Source organism: Topomyia yanbarensis, chromosome 3 (assembly GCF_030247195.1).
Source record: "Topomyia yanbarensis strain Yona2022 chromosome 3, ASM3024719v1, whole genome shotgun sequence".
NCBI classification, from domain to species: Eukaryota; Metazoa; Arthropoda; class Insecta; order Diptera; family Culicidae; genus Topomyia; species Topomyia yanbarensis.
The window spans coordinates 55204561-55230356 of NC_080672.1; the positions used below are offsets into that span (position 1 = coordinate 55204561).

The 25796-nt window shown below is 39.8% G+C and overlaps 1 protein-coding gene across 5 annotated transcripts in view; it reads right to left on the reverse strand.

The window, feature by feature from the left end:
* Positions 1–24225, reverse strand: part of LOC131693670 (6-phosphofructo-2-kinase/fructose-2,6-bisphosphatase) — an 81717-nt gene extending 57492 nt beyond the window's left edge. For 4 of the 5 annotated variants that reach the window (XM_058981706.1, XM_058981705.1, XM_058981704.1 and 1 more), the window contains exon 1: positions 23936–24225. In XM_058981706.1, coding sequence (XP_058837689.1) covers positions 23936–24194 — 259 coding nt within the window. In that variant the 5' untranslated portion in view covers positions 24195–24225. Of the gene's footprint in view, positions 1–22889; positions 23032–23935 lie in introns of those variants that run through there. The other variant, XM_058981709.1, reaches the window with a different exon arrangement.
* Between the last annotated feature and the right edge of the window lie 1571 nt (positions 24226–25796).

The window sequence follows — 25796 nt, forward strand, 5'->3', positions numbered from 1 at the left end:
ATTACTAACGCCTCGTGTACGGGGCCCTATTAATCAATTCATCATTCCAGATCAATAGTGGCTGAAAACATATCATTAATCCAAATTGTCTTCAATTCCACCAACAATCAATTAGCGGCCCTTACACGTTCAATATTTTTGTCAATACCAGTATTGACGATATTGTTACAATATTTCAGTCCCGTTTGAAATCTACATCGTCAATACAACTTTTTTCCATTACACGTACAATACTTTTGTCAATACTCTCTAGTATTGACAAAAATATTGAACGTGTAAGGGCCGCTATTGATGAATAAATTTATTTCCAATATTCCGGCAAGGCTGAGGTCCGCAGCAATCAATCACGCGCCTTAAAAGTGTCATTACTAAGTAATGTCATTACTGAAATTGTATGAGAATTCCATCATTACTTGCCTTACACGATCATTAAAAGTGACATTACTGCTCTGTAATGACATTACTAGCGCCTCGTGTAAGGGGCCCTAATGATATGCTAAAAACGAAACGAAAATAAAACATCCCCCATTACCCGCCGGCTCGCAGCTCAGAGCCGGCACACGAGCCTGTTCTAAGAAGCACACGGCTTTTGATGAAGCAAGAAGACGAACACGAGCGTGTTCTTCTTACTTCGAGCTCGTGTTCTCGGTAAAGCACACGAGCTTGTGAGGTGACGAGCACACGTTCTCGGCTTATGTGGCTCGCTCTTCTTATAAGAACAGACACACGAGCTCGTTTCAACACAACACAGCTCGCGAGCCAGGTAAGAACAGGCACGCGAACAGAACGTGTTCTGGGATATCACTGTCGATCACATTCGGGAATCATTACCCTCCGTACTAGCAACTTAGGTCCATACATTCTGTTGGACCAATCAAAAAATAAAGCTTATATACACTAGACAACACGATATGACCGGGAGCTTTAGTGATATGGAATAATTCACTTTCTTCTAGCATCTGAATCGTACACCGAAAATTAAGTATCTGCTTCACGGTCCGCGCGCGATCACAAGAATACACGTGAATGTGTGAAAGGGTCATGGTTATAAAATAGAATTTAAACATGCGAAGTTACATACACGTTAGCACACACGACATACAAACGCACACGCGCTCGAAGACGTTAATGTACAAACGCTCGAGCCTTTCGCGATGATACACGCGATCACGAAGTCTCTAAAGCCGGACATATCTGAACCGTACAATGAATATCACTTTCAGAATCTCGGCCCGCTGCAATTGGCCTAAAGCAGTGTTTTAGTGGGAGCCATTGCCTGTCTCGTCTGCAATCGTAGTGAGTGATTCTGACGGGAAGCCCTTCTGAGAACTTAGCTCTACAGCTCCAGTTGGACAACTCTCGAAAAAAAATCCTTGTGAAATAATATTTTATCATCATGTCCCTAGGAATAAACCATAATAAAACCAGTCGCTATAAAGTTACCCATATTATTATGACATTTTGCGGTACATTTTATTAAAAAAAACATTTAAACAGTGTGTTATGCGAAAATATGAATAACGAATTAAGTAGCACACGGAGTTAGCTGACATTTTGCTTGTGACTAGATCAGATTGAATTTATCGAGACCAAAACCAAAGGAGTCAATGTCAACCTCTGTCACATACTCAGATCACAAAAGACCAGAGCTTAGAAAAATTGGCATCCCCGCGTGAGCTTGCTGAAATAATTGAAATGTTTGGTTCGTTTCATTTTTATTTCTATGCTAGCTCAGAGAGAGAGATAGATAGATAGAGAGAAAGAGAGAGAGAGAGAGAGAGAGAGAGAGAGAGAGAGAGAGAGATTATCGAGCTAAAGTGCATTAGATATAGACTACGCAATTCACTTATGTTCGAAAATGTAAAAGTTGCCAACTCTTGCCTTCAAACTGTCCACATAATAACAAATGAATGCTTTGTATGGTGAATTACATTTCCCCTGATGCATTTAAGCATTCTATTCTGCATGAAATTTCAGTCAGTTGGAAGGTGAATGAGTGAGGGAGGCATTGAAACTGAATGTTGATTTCGGCGAGTCCAATCCGAAAAAGACAACTGAGTTTGAAATGTCGCAACACGGCCAAAAAACATTCATCGTCGAAAGTAGTATTATTTTTCCTGTGTACACCATCTGCACAAGTTATCGAATAAATGTGTGCTAAAAATATACCAGTGACGCCATCTATATATAACTAAAAATATATTAAAAATGACCGTTAAAGTTAAGGGGAAGACTGTTATCGAGTGACACGTTTGTTAGTCTACGCCAAAGGTAGATAAATGATCGTGAGCCGCAAGAACAGGAACAGACAACAGGTTTAAAAAGCTATTTAAAATCAGTGAAAGACCATGCTGGTGTAGCTTCTCTGACAGAATGTTGATAGAAACTGAGTCAAAAGCCCCCTTAATATCCAAGAAGACTGATGCCATCTGCTCTTTGTTAGCATAAGCCATTTGGATTTCTGTAGAAAACAACGCAATCGTTTTTCCCTTTGTCTTTGCGGAAGCCAAATTGTGTATCTGACAGTAAGTCATTTGCTTTGACCCAATTGTCGAGGTGAAATAAAATCATTTTCTCGAACAACTTCCGAATACAGGACAGCATTGCAATCGGTCGATACGAGTTGTGGTCGGAGGCTGGTTTTCCTGGTTTTTGGATGGCGATGACCTTCACTTGCCTCCAGTCATGAGGGACAATGTTACCCTTAAGAAGCTTTTTAAATAAATTCAACAACGTTTCTTTGCAGAGTCTGGCAGATTCTTTAGCAAGTTGAATTTGGTTCTGTCTGGCCCTGGGGCTTTATTGTTATATGACAAGAGAACCAGTGAGAGCTCCACCATCGAAAACGGTGTTTCGCGTTATCGTGAGGGGACGCGACGCGGTAGATCTTCAGTACCGGGGCGAAATCCGGACAAACCTTCTTGGTAAAATCGAACATCCATCGGTTTGAATATTCCACACTCTCGTTAGTACTGTTTCGGTTTCGTAAGCGCCTGGCCGCGCTCCAAAGAGTGCTCATCGATGTTTCTCTCGGCGCCAGTAGCTACGTTTTTTTGGCTTTCATCAAACTCTTCATGCGCGTTTCCGCCATCGCGTACTTTCGATAGCTGGCTGGCAGCCCGTCGTCCCGGAAGGTCTTATACGCGGCGGCCTTCTCCGCGTGCGCGTCTGAGCACTCTTTGTCCCACTATGGGTTGGGAAGATGCCCGCGAGAGTTCGCGTTTGGTACGCGTTTAGTCTGAGCTTGAATCGCCGTATCGAGAATCAAGCCAGTCAGGAACCCGTACTCTTCCTCCGGAGGAAGCTAAGTGGACTCGATTTTGTAGGATATCGCGAACGCGTAGCTCTTCCAATCAATATTTCGTGTGAGGCAGAAACCTCTGACTGTAAATATAGAAAATACCCATGGTTCTGTCAGGCTAACGTATTAAACCATGTCAAAGAAATTAGGTGCAAAAAATGTTTAAAAAATGCAGCAATACTCCGAAAAGATAGAAGCCTTACAGTTTTCTTGGTTGTTTTAGAAGAATTACAGTTTTCTTGGTTGTTTTAGTTAGGTAAACAAATGTTTTTGGCGTCAGTATTAGGAATCCTATCAAATACTAATCAAGTCAATCAAATCCAATGTAATTACGCTGCAAGACCCTCCTTCTAATAGATTCGTGAAGTAATTGAAAGGTTAAACCACTAAAATAAACTACAATACTCAAAAGCACTCACTATCAATATCGACGGATACTAATCAAACACCAAAGCGACTAATGAACGTTGGGTGGGGCAACGAAAACAAAACACGAAAACCTAGTGATGACTCTGTCTGTACCAAGTTCCGGATAACCGGATGAGAAATTGATAACACGCGATAACAGCGATGGAGGAGATATACATCTATAAAGAATCCGTATCGATACACCGGTGCTGGTCATCGCATAATTCTCTCTTATCTAAGAGAATGCTATAGAGCATGGGACAAGCATGTGTATAATGTCTGTGCACTTGTGAACCAAATAAGACAATCGATCAACTTGGGTGGTACATGGGATAATTGATACGAGTCGGGTACGGTAAACAGAAGTAGGCTATCCCGTAGTGTTATCACATTGAACTGAAATCAGACAGAAGCCGGCCATCCGGTGAATGATAGATGACGTTTACAACGCTACAAGCTTTCTAACACAATATTCTGGTAAAGAAAGTCTTAGAAATGTCAGCATAACTAAACCAAGTGGTTAACGAAAAAAGTTTATAAGTTCGCACGTGTTTAACGAACGAGCATTCCAGCATTTGGTTGTTTTCCAATAAATTTAAATGATTATTTAAAGTTAGAATTTAGCATTGCAGTCATCAATTGAAACAGTGATTGCTGTCAAAAAATCGATTTTTCTTACGTATTGCTACCTACATCGGCTGCAACAAAGCGTTGCGTGAAAACGAAATTGGAGGCGTGGTAGTCATCGTTCTGTTAATCATGTTACCTGCCACTAAAGCATAAGATGACGCACTTCTGTAAAATGGTGTGACGGAGATAGAAGGTTCTTGTATAGGTAGAGAAGTTGTAATTCTATTTTGAAGCGGATTAACATGTTCAGATAAAATATCGAATGAGTTGCTACAATTAATTGGATTTTCGGGTGAAGAAGTTACCCTTTTTCGTTTCTTTTCAATATTTGGCACAGGCCTTTCTGGGAGGATATTTTGGAAAAATATTTCTCCAGGCTGAAATATGCTTGAAAAACGTTTTTGTCTTGAAAAGTCTAATTGAGTAGAAAATGTAGGTAGTCTTGGGAAAGACAGATTTTCGAAAAAATATAGGAAGTCCTGAGAAAGACTGTTATTGAAAAACTCTACGGAAACCAGGCACTATCAAGATTTGTGACCGGATCGAAGGTTCAAGCCGGACTGTTATGTATCTACTGATTACCTGCATGACATTGAAAACGGTTGAAATACAATAGGTTTTTTACAACGGGATCTCAACAACTTTGTTGAATTTTAAAACTCATTGCTCTTCCAAGTACAAGAGTACTCCAGTGCACTTTGCTCATTGGACTTTAATTTTTTTCTTTCCTGTCAACTGCAGAAATTCTTACTCAACCAGAGAGAGTCCAACTTTTCCTACAGGGGATAAAGGTGCGAAACGGACTACTCTCTCGCATTTCACTCGCGAGTTAATACGTTCATGGCATACTTTTCAAGTTATTACAATTACCAACATATTCATTATTCAAAAAACCGCCCCCTTATTACCCACATGCCATCGAAAGAAAATGTTGTCTATTCCACCCCTTCCCTCCTGTGCTCCATTGGATGTTCAGCGCAGCACGCGGAATGCGGGACATCCTTGAACTTGTCAAGCGGCGTGTCTCATTCATTGGCCGATGATGTGCGTTGCAGTAGGCGGTCGATGCGGGTGGCAAACTGGCAACAGCAACAGCAGCAGCAGTAGCGCCGGGGTAGTATTGCGCAAGTAGAACCTGCCTCCACTCGGCCGCTCTCGCTGTCAAGTTGAATCATTAACGGCGTGTGTCTGAGAAATTGAAGACAGGCTAAACAATGTGTAATGAATGTGTGAATTATTGATTAACACCAGGGAAACAGGTTCAAAATGCGTTGTTTTCCCTTTAATTGGAGGGCGATCGATAAGCCAAAAGTTATGAGATGTCAATTAAATGTTTGTTTCCCAAAACGACGCGTTTCCGTAGGGGGTAGTCTAGTGTAAGAAATGGCGTGTTCTAACCTAATTTTCGAATAATCAATCATGGGAAATAAATTCTCGTGCAACGTAAAGCACTTATCCACACTATGACGTGCTTAGGAAACAACTGAACCCTGCTCAACAGTACTTTGTCGAAATCCAAAGTTTCAACCGCCACCAATAATCGAATCAAACTTTGATAACCGTTCGGATTATTTTGTTTTGCTTCCGTTGTATTGACCTTCGCCTGACGTGTTCACGACACCGACGACCAAGATGACAAGCGCACGAAGCAGACACCCAGTTTTGAATATATTCAGTAGGCCAGTCTGGTAACCCGGGACGATAATCGACTACCACCATCAGCGCCAGTGGCAACAGCCACTAGTAAGCACTGAGTGATAAGGAAGAACTGTATTACGATCGGTTGTTTTGAATTTTGCACATGCGTCATCTGGTGGTCGGCGCGGCGGAATAGTAAAACTCGGCGGTGCATCATACGATGGCTGTCCCGGGCAAAACGATTACTTCATGGTCCAGGATTACTTTAAGTTTTTAGTTTTCGATAGAATGTTGTACAATCATATTCTTATCATATTCATAAACTATTAGTGTAGATGAGGATTTTCTTCCCACGTTAATTTATCGCGAAATGTCATCTTCTCATCTCATCACGACTTAGAGACAAATCGCGTATTATCTCTAAGCCTATACAAGCTCCATGTTCTAAAACAATCAACCGGTATATTCGCGCCATCGCAGAATGAAATATGCTCTTTACTGATAAGACACCACAATCGGTTCCTTTCGCTTTCGTAAACGCTGTTCCGTGATGTCAAACACGCAGAATAACCGTTATCAGCCCCTTGTCGAACGATCGTTGACCTAATGAACGGTTCGAGCGCATTGTTCAAAGTTTAAAGGTGATACGATGTAGGAAAATCGTTTATATGACTTTTACGTGATGACAATCAATTAATTCATAAAATCGACGGGTAGATACCGTCTTGAGTTTGTAAAAAAAATCTACACTGCTTATGGAGATATTAGCAGGGCTATGGATGATGAACCCCGCTGACCGTTCGAAATTCGGATTGAATATTAATTCACACTCCTCCAACACGGCTCGTCTTCCGGATATTCGAGTACATAATCGAACTATATGTCAAACAGAAAAGATTTTTTCTAACGAAATTTTAAGCACTTTTTACCATGTTCAGGTATCAAAACGTCCACTAATATGAGTAAATATGCAGAATGTATCGATTCATTCGCACAGTGACTCTCAGAGCGTGAAGACGTTTTTTCAGTCCCTAATCTTCGATTAGGACACTTAACATTAAATACCTTTGCTGTCATATGAATTATCATGCATTGTAGTATACTGCCCATGATCGCAAATCAGTCCCATAATGATAGGAAATCCCATAGAAAACGGTACAAATATGCGATCATGGGCAGTATAGATCATCAAAAAATGGCAAATGCGATAATTTATGTCTTGCAGTATTTACTCAAAAAATACTGTAAAAAGTATATATAACTTTCTAAAGAGAGAAGCTAGAGGTTCGGTTTACTGACACAAATTGTTCTCCTTCAAAATATCTGAAAGTGTGTCTAAAGTGATCTAAATGATAAATCAAAACTGCAAAAGTTATACAAAGAAAACCATTTTTTAAGTAACATCCTTATTTTATGGAAGTTTCTTGTAAAATAAAATGTACACGACATAGAGCTTCAGTGTCTTCGACAAAGTTCTTCGATTTTCTGGAAGACAGCGAAATTCTATCTCGAACCAATAAAACGTTAATTTTCTAATCTCAAAAATTAGAACCACTCCACCTACTATTTAAAATAATAGAAAAGTATTATAAAATGCAATACATGAAAACGAAACTATATTTTTTACGTTGTCCACCGTGAAAGTAATTTAAACATATTACAAAGGGTCGATTCATGGAAAACTAAATTTTTAATATAACTTTTTCAGTTTTCATTTTTTTTCAACCTATCCTTCAGATGTTTTTCTGAGTTTTTGAAGACGAACATTTTCTTATGACACACCAAAACTCTAGTTTCTATTATTCAAAAGATATATGCACTTAATATATCAAAAATAGATTTTTTTAAATCAATGTTATGAAATTTTAAAAAATATCGTTTTTGCCATTTTTTGCTTAATTATAAATCAAATCATGACCTTTGTTATGGTTAAAAAGAATTATCTTTTGTTTGTCCCAATGAGTGATATTGTTATACCAAAAACCCTATTTTTGGCAAAAAAATTACATACTGATAACTTTGCAACAAAAATAGTTAGATTTGTGGTGCCATGAAACAAATTATTCGCCTTAAACAATCTTAAAATTGTCTGAAGGATAATTCGGTTTTAAATCAATACCGCAACAGTTATTTGAATGAAACAGTTTTTTTAAAGAAACACTAAGAAACACCCTAACCTTCGATTTGCTGTAAAATAAAAAGTATGACAGATAGAGCTTACATGTATACAGCAAAATTTTCCAAAATTTGTCATTCTACAACTTCGTTGAATGTCGTTTGGATCTAGCTGGAATGATTAAAAAGTTAATTTTTGATCTTGATGAAACTAGAACCACCCTAACTGTTGTTTTAACAAAAGAAGGGGCTCACAAACTACGAAAACTTCTACAAATACTTAATAAGGCTAAGTTGTTTCGTTTTAGTAAAATCTCAAAATTCCTGCTAAATGTGCATTCTGGACCACTGCTCAAAAAAATTCTCCTATGATATTTAAAAAAAAAGTCCAAATGTATGAAAAAGAACAGAAACAGTCTAATTTGATAGCTTTTATCAGTTTTCAATTATTTTGCACAATATCGAAGATTTATCAAAATTTGATTTTTCATCTATAACTGAAAATTGTCCTGGCGGCACTGCTCCACCGGAATCGTATCAAACTAATAGCAATAAATTCATTTGTCCGAATAATACTTCTAACTCTAAGCGCTCAAACGAATTGTAATGACTTCGCGGCCCCCTAGGGGTCCGCGGACCCCAGGTTGAGAATCACTGGTTTAGATTAGAAAAACTCTAGAAAGAGAACTGCGGAGACTCCATTTTGGATCGATTGGATTCGCGTTTAGCTGTCAAAAAACGAATCCAATCGAACATTGCCTATCCTTATAACATTGGACGTGTTGCATACAATGCTGGGGCATACGTTGCCAAAAATGCTGTTTTTCTCTCCGCAGTTCTCTTACTAGAGTTTTTCTAGTTTAGATAATTTTAATTTAGAATAAGAAAACTACCTATCAATACTCGGCAGTGGCAACAATTTTCGAAAAACTGACAGCGATAAAAATACACTGCAAACAATACACTCTAAACTACTTCTACCCAAATTTTCAAGAGTAAATACCCAATGGGTCATTTTCTACAGCGTTTCCGTGATGCAATTTGACGTGGGACACTCTTTAATCCTTAAATGTGGAATGTTGTTTCAAAACAACATTGTGAAAAACGTCTCAAAATTATCGCGGTAACGTAACGGTAACGGTAAAGCTGTGAGACAATTTTCACAAAATTCGAAAAAAAATTAATTTGCGCCTTTAATAGCATTTTTCTCGAAACCGCGTTTTTCAAATTGGCGAACACGATAACTCAAAAACTAATCAACGACCAATCAAGTAACTACAAGTCTAAGCTTTACAAACCTAACGGAAAAAACGCTGTAGAAAATGACCCATTGGGTATTTACTCTTGAAAATTTGGGTAGAAGTAGTTTAGAGTGTATTGTTTGCAGTGTATTTTTATCGCTGTCAGTTTTTCGAAAATTGTTGCCACTGCCGAGTATTGATAGGTAGTTTTCTTATTCTAAATTAAAATTATCTAAACTAGAAAAACTCTAGTAAGGGAACTGCGGAGAGAAAAACAGTATTTTTGGCAATGTATGCCCCAGCATTGTATGCAACACGTCCAATGTTATAAGGATAGGCAATGCTCGATTGGATTCGTTTTTTGACAGCTAAAAGTTTTCAAAATATTTTTTTTTAAACGTGTTTTTCGACGACTTTCAACAAAATTTGTTGGATCAAATTAGTGAGAAAAAGTTGAAGAAGGCTATTTCCAACTACCAAAGACAACGGTCACGAAATTCGGTGTGCTTTATGCTTTCGCTCGAGCCAGCGCGAAGCGAACAACAAAAATTAGTTACTTTTATATTGTGTGCCTTTCCTGAAAACAAAAGAAACTGTTACTATAATTCTTGCAGTAGTAATCTGTTGAGATGAGTGAGTAGCAGAAGCAAGAAATGGTGCTCAGGCCAGACACGGTGATTATAAAATTATTGATTACTCGCATGGGACCGAGCATTCAAAATGTGGAACATTTCCTGGAGGTGTAAATGAAGGGTTAGACTTTCGGAAGCCGCCTTTATCGAGCTCTACCATGTCAGGCATTCAGCGCTCATAGCACTCAACCAACCAACCAGACGAAACCAATCATATTGACTAACTTAAAGCACATCGTTGCTATAATTAAGGTCCTCCTATATATGGACGATGAGAAAATCAATGTTACAAGCTACAAGATCGAACACAGCTTACTTGCAGATTCATGTTATATTTGGAGGAGATTGAATCCATTCCGAAGGGCACGTGTAGGAACTGCTTCCCGGTAATTCAAAGTGTGCTTATGTGGTGAGAATGTCGATGAGCCGATCTATTTCTTCCTAACTGACCCTGCAGTACAAAACATAATGCGGTACTGTTAAACAGAGAATTACGCAAACTTCGGATGAAATCACAGAACTAGTAATAGTAGCAAGACGCCTGATCATGCAAATAAGAGTGAAAACTTTTTTCCGCATCTACAAATCGCCCGCCTGATCAGGAGATTTAACGCAAATTTCACACTGATATATTCCTATCCATGGAGGACGAATTTCGCGCCAAATCGTATTCAGAGTTGGCAGCACTCTCTCAAATTTTAGTAAAACTTTTTGCACATGAAGATTTTGTCACAAAAGCCACTTTTTATACTTTGAAAAGGGTCAAACTTTTTTTACCATTTTTTAATGGCTGTAGCCTAAAAATGACAAATCCTACAAAAAAATGCTGTAGGAGTCATTTTCACAAAATTAGTCAAATTTTTTAGTAAAAATATTGAAAAAATACTTCATCGACTCCTATACAGAAAAAATCGATTTTAAAAATTTAAAGTCGATTTACTAGAAAACCTCATTTTTGATTTGGATGAAATTTTGTTCCAAGATAGGTAATTATGTGCCCCATCTATGTCAAAAATTCAAATTGGGCACTTTCAAGGAAAAATAGTTATTTGAAAAAAACTTTTCCTTGTCCAAACTGAACCCTTTTCAGTGTATTTTTATCGGAAACTAAACCAATGAAAGTCATAATCATCTCAATCCAATAAAACTCAGTTTGTGAGAAGATATTGTCTAATTTAGCAACTAAGTATATTTTTATTAATCAAAAATCCCATTGAAAACAGTTTATGTAATTAAACAAATATTCCATTATTACTTCATTATTTTCCTATTTTGTTCTGAGGAAGGATCACGTGACAAACCCGTTAAAGTACAAATGCTTGAGCCCTTCGCGACCATCCACGGCATCTACACGCGCGATCTCTCAAACATGATAACATCCTGGTGATCAGGTGAACGTGTCAGGGCTTATAAATTTTCAAACGCGATCTCAAGGGTGAACCTAACAACTTCCGCGCTCGCACGATCATGAATCGGTCACCTCCGGAAGTTTCTATCTTTGGTATCAGCAGACTAGGTCCATGATTTCAATTAACCCATTCATGCCCATGTTGTTTGTGGACAACAACGTTTTTTAACAGCTATAACTTTTGGTTGGGGCAAGATTTGCTCACAAAAACAAGTAAGGCTAATAAATGTGACTATTGGCGTTCATTTGAGTATTAACGGTTACACGGATCAGCTCTAGAAATGAAGTTATTGCAATTAGTCTGATTGAACTCCGATGGAGCAGTGCTGCCAGGGACCGTTTACGTTGACGACGGAAAATGAATTTTTCATATAACTTCTTTATATTGCAATATTAGTGAAAACTAATAAAACTTATCAATTTGGTCTATTTTTGGCTACGTTTTCCACGCAGTTGGACTATTGTAAATATTCTAGGAGAATTGCAGTGAGCATTAAAAGGTAAAAATTGAGCAGCTTCTAGCACTGCAAGGAAAGTACCTCCTTTATGAAAAATGGTTTTTGGAGTTTCTTGACCCCACCGTTTTAAAGAAAAAATAGTTTTAAAACCCTACATGCACTAGAAAAAAGTTGGGCATGAAAGGGTTAAGGGGTTATATACAAAGTTGGAACTCAAAAAATCGAAAAAAAATTATTGCATATTCTGAAATACCGTTGAAAATATCTGTGCGAAATTTCATCCAGATCGGAGCACTAGATTTCAGAGCTAGAGCCGTTCGCAGCGCGCTGGTTCTTCCGCGTATGAAGTTAACACATCAGTTTAAACGCGATTATCTCGGAACTAAGTTGTTTGAAAAGTACCGTTGCGGTGAACGTGATATCGAGAAAACTATTCATCCGATTTTCATAAAAAAAATTTGAATTGTTTGTATGTACATTCTCGTGTACTTGAACGGTTCCTTTTTCATCCAAAAAATTTTGATTCTTTGCCATGAGTTCTTTTTTAAAAGTTTGAACACCACAAAACTAAATTTTTTGGTTAACATGTTTTTTTTGAAGGAAAAAATTTTTTATTGGGAAACTGATCCGTTCAAGTACACCACAATACATTTTTCTTCAATAATCTTTTTACTTTTTTGATTTCAGTTGAGCGGTTCGGCTTGGAGAGCGTTCACCGCAAACCGGGGATGGGCCATAGCTCCTTCAATATTTTTTTTTAATTCAACTTGTTTTTTCGAACTTCGATAGCACTACCAACGAGCTGTCTTTCGCTTTTTCAAAAAAAAATTGCATAAAACGCTTTAAAAAAATCACGAACTTAGCTCACTTTTTCGCCACAACTTTGTATAAAACCCCTTAAACCAATTAAAAAAAGAAAGCTCTTATATCTACTGGACAACACGTTCCATGGCGACATGACCGGGAACTTCAGTGATATGGAAGATCTTACTTTCTACTAGCATCTAAACCGTACATAGAAAATTAAGTATCAGATTCACGGTTCGCGCACGATCATCTAAGAACACACGCGAATATGCGAAAGGCACTCGGTTATAAAATCGAATTTATACACGCAAAGTTACATACACGTTAGCACACGTAACATACAAACGCACACGCAATTAGACACTTTAGCGTACAAATGCTCGAGCGATGATACACGCGATCGTAAAATCTCTACGCCCGCACGTATCTGAACCGTACAATGAATATCACATTCAGAATCACGGCTCGCTGCAATTAGCCTTAAGCAGTGTTTTAGTGGGCGACATTGCCTGTCTCGTCTGCAATTGTAGTGTGTGATTCTGACGGGAAACCCTTCCGAGAACCTAGCTCTACAACTCCAGTAGGACAACTCTCAAAAAAAAGATTTTTCAACATTTCAGTTCCACAAAATTGTTACCATTATGAAATACATAATTTTTTTGAACCGAATAATTTGATATATCGAACAGTTCTTGAGTTATTCTCATTTTTTTTTGTTTTAAAGAAGGCCTACCTTGTATTCCCCTAGGTTGAGGGGTTTGACGGTATTGCAAACATATTGCATGCATCAGTGCTAAAAACCTCTGACAGACAATTGTTTTAAGATGGTCATTGCATTACGCCTCGGTAGTAATGCATCGAGGAGACCGAGAGAGCCTATGGGCTTTTTATGTGTGCAGTTTTTTCAGTTTGACGGTAGCTAGAAACGAATTTCGCTCAAATCAAAGATAGTGTTTTTAGTATATCGACTTTAAATTTTTAGGATCGTTTTTTTTCAGTGTAGGAGTCGGTGAAGAATTTTTTCAATATTTTTATTAAAAAATTTGACCTATGTTGTGAAAATCACTCCTTCAGGCTATAGCCATTTGAAAAAAAAATGGTGAAAAAAGTTTGACCCTTTTTAAAAGACAGTCTAGATCCTTTTTGGAAAACCAAAGTATGCAAAGTGGCTTTTTGTAACAAAGTCTTCATGTACAGAAAGTTTCATTAAAATCTGAGAGGGTGCTGCCAACATTTGTTCGAGTTGGCGCGAAATTCGTCGGAGATAACCTTGATGTTGGTTTCGTCCTCCATCACGGCGGAACACGATTTGATTAGCAAATGCGTGCAAAATTTCGTGAGACGGGCTTTTCAGATATTTGTCTACTCATTCAAATTTATTAATTCGAAGACAATATATTAATTCTTAACGAAAAAAAAAAAAATTTGCGTCTTCTACACCTTATAATCATGTGGTCAAAATATGTTGCATTTTCAAGCATCCCTTAATACATTGAACTCTTGAATATTCATTTTTGTAACTAGAGAAATTTCTAACTGATAAATTAATAATAATACACAAATTCAATTCACCGATGCACTATAGCCTTTCCTTTTTTTTTTATCTTAAAATACGTTTATTTAGGCCCAAATGCTGTAGCTTAACGAGGCCGATAATTCATTTTTTTTTATATTACATGTCACATGTTAGTGGGGGAAGGGAAAGCCGTATTTAGGGGCGGCTTGCTCCCCTCTTATGTAAGTAAAGGACAAAGGTAGGAAGTGGGATACATATTGTGTAATTGACATCGTCGTTTGCTGATTGATCATTGTGGCGGATATGCACACTTTGTTGTAGTGTTGTAGTTTCCAGCCTGTAATCGCAGGGGCGAGGGGAGGGTCGATATTTCGGATAATTATTGGCACTCTATATCATCTGCATGTGCGGTATGTCATGATGTTCTGGATAGACGGTTATCAAGAAGAGTGTGCACCGAAGACTCGTGAAGCAATGCCATATTGTAGATACAGGGATAGGTTGGTGAGATTCTACTGTGAATGAGAGAGGGTAAAATGTATTAAACTTGGACATCAATGGTTTTCAAAAAGATATAGATAAGAAAAATATAGGGGTGGTCACGGCTTGCCAGGACGTCCCGGACTGGCACATAGGGTGATCTACCTCGGGCCCGAAGGGAATCTATTAGTTGGGACCTGGCAACACAGTACTCTGCGCACAGCCAAACAACATGCTCGATGTCGTGATAGCCGTTCTCACAAACACAATGATTATTTTCAGCAAGCCCTATACGACGGAGATGCGCGTCAAACGAGTAATGGTTGGACATGATCCTTGACATCGTACGAATAAAGTCCCGGTTCACATCCAACCCCTTAAACCAAGCATTCGTTGATACCTTCGGGATAATGGAATGTAGCCACCGTCCCAGATGCCCATTGCTCCATGAGGTTTGCCAACTATCGAGCGTCCTCTGACGAGAGATACTGAAAAATTCGTTGAAGCAAATTGGTCTTTCGTAAGTGTCGCCTTCTAATGCGCCCACCTTGGCTAAAGAGTCCGCCTTCTCATTGCCCGCAATAGAACAATGTGACGGGACCCAAACCAAGGTAATCTGGTAAGATTTTTCAGATAAAGCACTCAGATATTCCCGTATTTTCCCCAGGAAATACGGTGAGTGCTTTCCAGGCTTCGCCGCACGGATGGCCTCAATGGAGCTGAGACTATCCGAAACGATGAAGTAATGGTCTGAGGGCAGGGTGTCAATGATCCCGAGAGTATACTGAATGGCAGCTAATTCTGCGACGTAAATTGAAGCAGGATCATTGAGTTTGAATGAGGCAGCAAGATTTTCGTTGAAGATACCGAAGCCTGTGGACCCGTCGAGAATTGATCCGTCAGTGTAGAACATTTTGGCGCAGTCGACTTGATGGTATTTGTTATAGAAAATATTTGGGACCACTTGTGGGCGAATATGATCCGGAATTCCACAAATCTCTTCCTTCATGGATGTATCGAAAAATACAGTTGGATCAGAAGTATCTAAGAGATGAGCACGGTTGACGTTATATGTAGATGAATTGATGTTCTGTGCCATGTAATCGAAGTACAAGGACATGAATCGGGTCTGAGAATTAAGCTCGACAAGCCTTTCGCAATTTGCAATCACCAATGGGTTCAGAATATCGCATCGAATGAGCAATCGATATGAGAGGTCCCAGAATCGATTTTTCAGCGGAAGAACGCCCGCCAGCACTTCGAGACTCATCGTATGGGTCGAGTGCATGCAACCCAAGGCAATACGCAAGCAACGATACTGGATTCGCTCCAGTTTGATGAAGTGTATGTTCGCAGCGGAGCGAAAGCAGAAACATCCGTACTCCAACACTGATAATATCGTTGTTTGGTACAACCTGATTAGGTCTCCTGGATGGGCACCCCACCATGTTCCAGTTATTGTACGGAAAAAGTTGATCCTTTGTTGGCACTTCTGTTTCAGATACCTAATGTGACATCCCCAGGTACCTTTAGAGTCGAACCATACCCCGAGATATTTGAATGTTGAAGCCTGAGCAATAGTTTGATCCATTAATTGAAGCTGTAGTTGCGCTGGTTCACGCTTTCTAGAAAATACGACTAGCTCAGTTTTCTCCGTGGAGAACTCGATACCCAGTTGGAGAGCCCATGCAGACAAATTGTCCAAGGTATCTTGCAGTGGTCCTTGCAAGTCGACGGCTTTAGGACCTGTAATAGAGACCACACCGTCATCTGCAAGCTGCCTTAGCGTGCAGGAATTGACAAGACATTCGTCAATGTCGTTCACGTAAAAATTGTAGAGGAGAGGGCTTAGACATGAGCCCTGGGGAAGGCCCATGTAGCTAAATCGTGATGTCGATAAATCGCCATGCGAGAAATGCATTTGTTTTTCAGACAACAGGTTTAGCAAAAAGTTATTTAAAATTGGCGAAAGACCATGCTGGTGCAACTTCTCATAAAGAATGTTGATCGAAACTGAATCGAAAGCCCCCTTAATATCCAAGAATACTGATGCCATCTGCTCTTTGTTAGCATATGCCATTTGAATTTCTGTTGAGAGCAACGCAAGGCAATCGTTCGTCCCTTTGCCTTTGCGGAAGCCAAATTGTGTATCTGACAGTAAGCCATTTGTTTCGACCCAATTGTCGAGCCGAAACAGGATCATTTTCTCGAACAACTTCCGGATACAGGACAGCATTGCGATCGGACGATACGAATTGTGGTCGGAGGCTGGTTTTCCTGGTTTTTGGATGGCGATGACCCTCACCTGTCTCCAGTCATGTGGGACAATGTTACCCTCAAGAAACCTATTAAATAAATTCAACAAGCGTCTTTTGGCAGAGTCTGGCAGATTCTTCAATAAGTTGAATTTAATTCTATCTGGCCCCGGGGCTTTATTGTTACATGATAAGAGAGCAAGTGAGAACTCCACCATCGTAAACGGTGTTTCGTTCGCGGTATTGTAAGGCGACGCGGCGCGGTAGATTTTCTGTGCCGGGGCGGAATCCGGACAAACCTTCTTGGCGAAATCGAATATCCAACGGTTTGAATATTCCACGCTCTCGTTAGTACTGTTTCGGTTTCGCATACGTCGGGCCGTGCCCCAAAGAGTGCTCATCGATGTTTCTCTTGTTAACCCGTCGACAAACCGGCGCCAGTAACTGCGTTTCTTAGCTTTCATTAAATTTTTCATTCGCTTTTCTAATATCGCGTACACTCGATAACTAGCAACTAACCCGTCGTTCCGGAAAGTTTTATACGCGGCAGCTTTCTCCGCGTACACGTCTGAGCACTCTTTGTCCCACCACGGGTTGGGAGAACGTTTTTGGGTGTTCACGTCGGGTACTCGTTTCGTCTGAGTTTGAATCGCGCTATCGAGAATCGAGTTGGACAAAAACTTATATTCTTCCTCCGGGGGAAGTATCTGTGTTGAATCGATAGTTTTGGATATCTCAGCAGCGTAGCTCTTCCAATCAATGTTTCGTGTGAGGTCATAGGGAACATTGATTGGTGTCGATGGTCTTGAACCAGTGGTGATTGCAATTACAATTGGTAAGTGGTCACTACCGTGGGGATCAGATATTACCTTCCACTTGCAATCTAACCGTAGTGATGTCGAGCATAAAGATATGTCCAGTGCACTTGCTTGCGCAGGTGGTCTAGGAATTCGTGTCATTTCCCCTGTGTTCAGAATTGTCATATTGAAGTTGTCACAAAGGTCTTGAATTGTCGAAGATCGATTATCGTCGTATAGACAGCCCCACCCCGTACCGTGAGAGTTAAAGTCTCCAAGAAGCAGGCGGGGCGAGGGAAGGTGTTCAATCACGTTGGAGAATCTTCGATATCCCATCATGGCCCTAGGAGGAATGTAAATAGAAGCAATGCAAAGATCTTTGCCTTTGATTGTTGTTTGACAAGCGACAACTTCAATGCCTGGCGTCGAAGGGAGGTTGATTCGATTGAAGGAGTAGCACTTTTTGATCCCTAAAAGTACCCCCCCCCATATGAGTCTTCTCGATCCAAGCGGATAATGTTAAAATCGTGGAAGTTGAGGTTTATATTAGAAGTTAGCCATGTTTCACATAGGGAAAATGCATCACAATGATTGTAATTTAGCAAGTGTTTTAATGAATCAATTTTGGGGATAATACTTCTGCAGTTCCACTGTAAAACAGTGATCAGATCCCTGATTCCGTCTAATAAGTTAGCCATCGAAGGATACGATCGCTGTAAGGAGGGGCCATTGTTCAGTCAACTGTTTTAAAAATGTTCTTACTGTTGGTAGAATAGCAACCAGCAAGCTTTTCATAGGATCGGTAATGTTGAAAGCTGTGAATATCCAGTCCACAATGTCAGAAAATTTAAGGAATCCCGTTTTAGGTTGAGTTTCTGACTGTAAAATTGGAGCACTTGGGATTTTTGGTGCCCCGGGGAGTGCTGGGAACTCCTGGTTGTATCTCAATTTCCCAAAACCAGGAGGTATTATCTTCGGATTTGTACCAGCCCTTCCAGTTGATGAATTATTTTTATTTTGTACCCTTGTTTGGGACAACCTAGGACCCTTACGAGGAAGTTCAGGTGAGTTTTGATTAGGTCTTTTCCTAGAGTTTCCAAGCGGAGCCAAAGAATGCCCCTCGCAAGGGTCGTTAGAGGCGTTATCGTCAGTTGGCAAGAGAGCGAATGGGTTTTCGGAGATAAGTGGAACAGCTCTTTTAAGCATTTCTGCGTAAGAGCGTCTGGAGCGATCTTTGGCGGATCGCTTCAGTTTATCCGCGCGAAGTTTGTACGTTGGGCATGTCAAAAGTGCATGCGGATTCTCCCCACAGTAAACACACTTCTCAGCAGGGCTACTGCAAGTATCATCCGCATGGCGTTCCCCACATTTACCGCACCGTTGCTTGTTGCTACAGTAGGTGGCCGTGTGACCTAGCTGCTTGCAATTGGAACAATTCATGACCCGCGGTACAAACAGGCGTACAGGTAGACGAGCTCCTCCCACTTCAACGTAGCTCGGAAGTGCAGATCCGGCGAAGGTTACGCGAAACGAGTCTGATGGATAGTAATTACCATCTTCGATGGACTTTGAGTGCAATTGCTTGCACTCCAAAATCTTAACTGATTGAAGGTTAGGGTCCTTAAAGCGGCCAGCCCCATCATTCATCAGATCATCGACAGTTAGACCCGCATCACTTACCACACCGTCGATCTCCACATCACGAGAAGGGATGTAGACGCGATACTCCAGCGTAAAGAGGCTATTTCTAACGATATCATTGGCCTGTTTCAAGTCAGTAACGACTACGCGCAGTTTGTCTGACTGAACCTTTTTAATCTCGGTTACGGCCGAGTAACGTTTTGTCAGCTCCCGTGCAACAGTTATGCTGTTTAACGGTTTATTTTTGGGCCGAAAGTATACCACCCAAGGACCAGCGGATCCATCCTGGTAAACCTTGACTCGGGGGGGCTGTGAGACATTGGGGGAAAGTGGGGGAAGTGGATCGACCATAACATTATCTGTCTCAGTATCAGATATACGTTCTTCTTCTTCATAATATTCCTCTTCGGAGGGTGATCCTTCTATTTGTTCCATTTTGTTGCGGGAGCAACACGCTCGACCGCACTGTTTAACTTAAATCAAAATAAAAAATCAAAAGCAATAAAAAGAAAAAAATCGATAAGAAAAGTAAAAAAACGAAACACTTCACCAGTTGGTTCCTGACGAGCTGGTAGGTGAATTGATCCTTCGTTTGTTTTATTCGTCACCCGCGTGACCTTCACACATTAGAGCTGATATAGCTCGTCTAAACAAAGCCGTCTTTCAGGCAAGAAAAATGTTTAGTAACGCACTTCACTGCACTACTTTAACTGATATCGCAGGTAACAATTATCACTCGCGGGACTGTTTATTAGTAATGCTTTACTGCAGCCTCTGCCACAGCAAGCACCTTCGTACCACCGAAAAAACTAAACCACACCGGAGAGAACAAAAAGCACTTGTTTCCCGGTACAAAGTTGGGTTACGAATGAATCTGATATAGCCTTTCCTGTACCATATAACATATTTTTATGATTTTTAGTGTTTGTCTTAGTTTTGGAACTGTTATAACTAAGAACTTTTCATTTTAATTCAGTTTCCAATGACTATCTCAAGTCATCACAATTAAAAAATTTCGGCAATAATTTTTAAGCCACTCCTGAAACAAAATCCTGGCCTGATTAAAGCATAACAATCGATGATAGCACCAATTCCAATAAAAAAATATTTTTCACTATTTTATGCAGCTAAAACCAGTTAAAGCAATGCAATAAAAACTAAATCAAGAGCGCTGATTCAAATGGTCCTTAGTGACAAATGTAAACAAATTGAGTTATTTGCAGCACAGCATGTGCTTACAACATAGCTAACGAATACCGAAAACCAGGACTCATTATACCCAGTACTTATCAAAATAACAAGCATTATATAAAGAATCGCAAAGTTTTCATGATCGTATTTTGAAATTTTGCGCTTGAGACCTTTTAAATTGAAAGGACATATACGTGAAATCTTTCAAAGCCCTCTGCAACTGTTCATAGGCGCCATGCAAAAACGACGCAAGATTCATTTCATTCTATGTTTTGCCTTTCTCAATAGAAAGGTATTGCAATTGCTCTGACAACCGACTTTTTAACGGAGGCCCGAAGGGCCGAGTGACATATACCATTCGATTCAGTTCGTCGAGTTCGGCAAATGTCTGTGCGTGTGTATGTATGTGTGTATGTGCGTCTGTGTGTGTATGTGATCAAAAATGTCACTCATTTTTCTCAGAGATGGCTGAACCGATTTTGACAAACTTAGTCTCAAATGAAAGATACAACGTTCCCATAGGCTGCTATTGAATTTCTGATGGATCCGACTACCTGTTCCGGAATTACAGGGTGTTGAGTACGAACACGCAGAAAATGTCGATTTTAATAAATTCTGCAGTGAATGTATAAAGGTGAATTTTTTTTCCAAAATATGACCACAATTGCTTTGATTAGTAGTATTAGGTCACTAACATCCATTCAAAGTCTCTTTGGCCACCATCATCGGTTCTGGAAGCCCCGGCGGAAGTATCCAAATTCAGAATAACAGTCACATCGGTTTCTCGGAGATTGCTAGACCGATTCAACCAAACTTAGTCTCAAATGAAAGGTGTTGCGCCGTAAATGGCTATTAAATTTCATCCCGATCCGACTTCCGGTTCTGGAGTTACGGGTTGTGGCGTGCGATCACATTGTGATTCAAACCGATACTCCGGAAAAAGGTAAAAATTTCGCTAAAATGTCTCTCAAACAACTTAAATTTGTTGTTCTAGGTCACCGACGGTCAACCAAACTTTCGTTGACTTCATTGACCACCATAGACGGTTCCGGAAGTGCCCGGGAAAAGCGGCCATCTTTCAAAATTTGCGAACTCACATCAGTTTCCCGGAAATGGTTGGGCCGATTTTCACAAATTTAGTCCCAAATGATAGCTATAATATCCCCACAGATGTCTATAAAATTTCGTACGGATCGCTTGTATGGGTCCGGAAATATAGAGTAAATCGTCCGGTCACATATGAAATTTCCATATAAGCCGGAACTCAATTTTTTTTTCAAAGGGGGGACCCAATGAAATTTCAGTAATCGAATTCGTATTTTTGATGCCAAACATCTTCAAAATGCATGAAACGTCGAGATTTTATGTTATCACGATTTTTTTTTTATAAAGATCCACTTTTTGGGACTTTGCCGATTTTACACCTTTTTCAGTTCAATATTACCATCGCTGTTTTTTCTTTTACAAAATTTTAGAACTCGAATAATGTTTCTTTTCTTGTATATTTGTCATGTCATGTATAATAATAAAATGTAATATTTGCATTTGAAAACTTTTAATGAATATAAACAACGCAAACATTCTCGTGTTCATGATTGAGAAAGGCACAATTGCACCGCTAGGTGGATTAAAACAGGTTTTTAATAGGTACCTAGTAAAAACGTCCTAAGCATCAAAATAAAAGAAAATATTTTCTTCTGTTCATGCGACTTATTTTCGAAGTTGAATTTAAAAAAAAGTATAATAAATTAAATGATAATTGGAAAGCTTAGTTATTCTAAAGTAACATTCCATTCGTTGGTTTTAACCACTTCCAGCCAATGGTTTGTTAATATAAACTAAAGTTTCCCGCATTTTTTTCTGCAAGACTTCTGTTAAATCCAATGCAACTATTTACCATAGTAATGAAGAATATTCGTATTCCCGTGCTCATTTTATCGAAAACTTTGAAGAAATTCAATATTCGTCGTACCAGCTACCTTTGCTGAAAAAGCCTTATGTGCAGCGTCGTATGATTCTTGGACCCGAAAAAAGACCTATGTGAAAGGTCCTATAATTTTCAAAAGGACGCATCATTCTAAAGCGCTTAAAAACTACATTAGCACTAGACATTTCATGTTTTAGTATTATTTACCTAAAGAGCATAGTCCTTAGACTATATTGGCATTATTGTTCCATCAAAACACATATTTGTTCTCTAATAGGGATTTGTTTTAGGTCCATGAAATTTCAGCCTCGTTTTTCTCAGTTCGAGTTCAATGTCACTTAGGACCTTTTGAATAAATAAAAATCTTGAAATAATATTTTATGAACATCAATTGTATTCGAACTCAATAAGATGACAAAATCGGATCTTCACTCCATAGCCTACCTAGAATATTTTTCGTCGCACTCAACTTGCTCTGCAATACAATTGACCGCACTGCAATAAAATTGAAGCACGTTTTGCATGGAGTCTGCTTATTTGACACTACGAAACATGTTGTTTATACTTTAATTTGATTTCATGTTTGCCAAACTATTTCCTCACATGCCAAAATTTGAATCGACACGGTATGCTTTGCGCCAACTTGCATTATTCGCATTATTATTTTAATTGGCACAACGTGCAACAGAAAATAACTTGCGCGCTATCCACAATGTGAATAATAAACTAAAATGTTGAAATCGGAATTACGAGCAAAACAAACAATTTTCCAACATTCCTGCGGGATCACAAAACCACCACACTCGTATCTCACCGTCACTATTACCACCACATCTACAGAAACTAGAAACTTTGTTCTATTTTTTTTGCACTGGCAGATTCAATGCCAAGCCCGCCACTTTTCCCATGACCATCTACGATAACCACTAGATATGTCCATGCACATATGGCATTCCCTTTCGACGGGCATTGGTTTCACTTGCACCGAATCGATGCACCGCACGTCAAACCGCGCCACAGTTCGATCCAATTCCCAGCCTTCGACATCAGAGCAGATGCATGTCGCGATGGAGATCAATTTCCCGCATGTCGCCGAACGTGATTTCCGCCACGTAACCTATTACTTACGATTGTGGCAATCGCGGGTTCGGAACGAAGAAGCAAATGACTACGAGATGTTTACTACCCTTCCCCGCCATCGCCCTCTCTTCAGGGAAAGAGACCGAACAGGTCGCTAGTTCGCCTGATAGTTTTTAATTTCTTTTAATTGCAATCTAGATTCTAGACTGATTGCAGCGCCAGCGCCGGTAAGCTTGCAATTTCAGAGGGTGGCGATGGTGGGTGAACGAGGCGTGGAAATATCGTACGATGCAACTCGGCTGCCGTTTTTCCTCCCGCCTTCCCCCCGGTATGCAGTCCGTTGCGGAGCGAGTATGCAAAGTGATTCGCAGAGTGGCGGGGACTCAGGATGAACACATGGATGGACTCACCTCGGATCGGGAATGGCTTCGTTTGGATGGTTTCCGTTGTCGGAGGAAGCATCTTTTTGGTATCCTCGGACATTACACTGGGGCAGAGCTGGATCTCGCTTAGCACGCTGGCTTCGTTAAATTTTCCACTTTGGCTGGATGTGCGCACACGCAGTGACCGAGACGGTGGAGGCGGTGCCGAAAGGGCACTGCCAGACAGCGATATCACTTTACCGGGCGGCGGAGACGACACAACACTTGCACTTAAAATCACATCCATTTCGTACGATTGGCAAACGCGAACTGAACTGAACCATTCAACTCAGCTGGTCTAGAAGCCAGCCCCAGCGTCAAGACGATCGCCGATGAGCTACAGGTAGAGAGCATGGTTGCCATAGTCACTGGTGTTTGTTGATAAATTAGCGATTTTTGGACTGTGACATTTCATTTTTCACCTCTCGACAAATATATGATTAGGGCTCAAAAGTCAAAATTCACGTTGAGGGAAAATTCTGGAGAAACCGCCATCACCCAAGTACGGTGCACAGCAGTCAACGAAAGAGAAAACTTTTCTCTTTTGTTTACTATCAACGGCTGTGTGCTGGGTGAATAACGGTTCGTCCGGAATTTCCCCTCAAAGTGAACTTTGACAGTTGGCTTTTGAGCCCTAATTGTATATTTATCGAGATTTTCTAACAATTCGAAATTTTTTGCGATCATCTTGGTTATTCATTATTGTACTGTTATAGATATTTTTTTATATTTGAACTATCACAAATGGAAAACAGATTTTCACTTGGCAACACTGGTGAATATGAGAGGAACCAAATCAAAGAGAGCCTCGACTAGCGTCATCAGCGTCGTAGTTGTGCGTCGTTATTGTTGGTGTCGGCGTCGATGTTGGGCTGGGGAGGGGGGATCATGTGTTTGGCGGATGCTAGCAGAATTCTTGTTATTATTGATATTGGCTCCGATACAGATGAATACTGCTGAAGCTGCTATATGGTACAGAGAGACTGCTGTCTGGTTGGAGCCTGAACCGTTTTGTTTGCCTGATCTCGATTGTTTTTCTGTGTTTATGGTTCGGCGATTTCTAATTCGAACGCGCATAAACAAAAGATAACGAGAAATATCAGCTTGGGGCCTTTTGTCAGGCTGCTGCGATGACGAATCAACGGAATAATACAGTAATGTTTCGATTATATCACGGTCGGTCTGTATTTTAGCGTGATATATTTGAAGCGTGATATATTCAAAACAAAACAAAAGATTACATTAAAGCATTCATCCATGTATTTCTATAAACAAAAAGTAATAAAAAGTTAAAGTTAGTCAAAGTATTCGAACGCGCATAAACAAAAGATAACGAGAAATCTAGAGAAAATTTTCAATAGGACGTAAGTAACATTGAGAGCTTCTCTTTGTTTACTTTCTCTTTCGTTTATTACGACGTCTGTACAACACTTTGTACTAATTTTCCAGTACATATCGAAAGCCGACGGTTTTTACTACAATATTATGCAAAGAGTAGAGTAGTAAATGTTGAAATGGCCGAGTAATGAACAGAAGAGAAAAACCTCAAAGAGAATCTCTCATTGTTACTTACGTCCTATTGAAAATTTTCTCTAGAAATATCAGCTTCGAGCCTTTTGTCAGGCTACTGCCATGACGAATCATCGGAAAGGAATAATATTTGCATGTATAGTGCTGATATAGTTAGCGGGCTCGTGCAGTGCACGAGAAAAATGAGCAATCGAAAATATCAAAGAATTTGATTCCGGGCAAATAGTTATCACCCCAATAGATACAATAAAGACCCGTTTTTATCAGCCCCTTGGTGAATTTTAGGTTGATTTTTAATATTTTTCTTTCTTTTTAATAA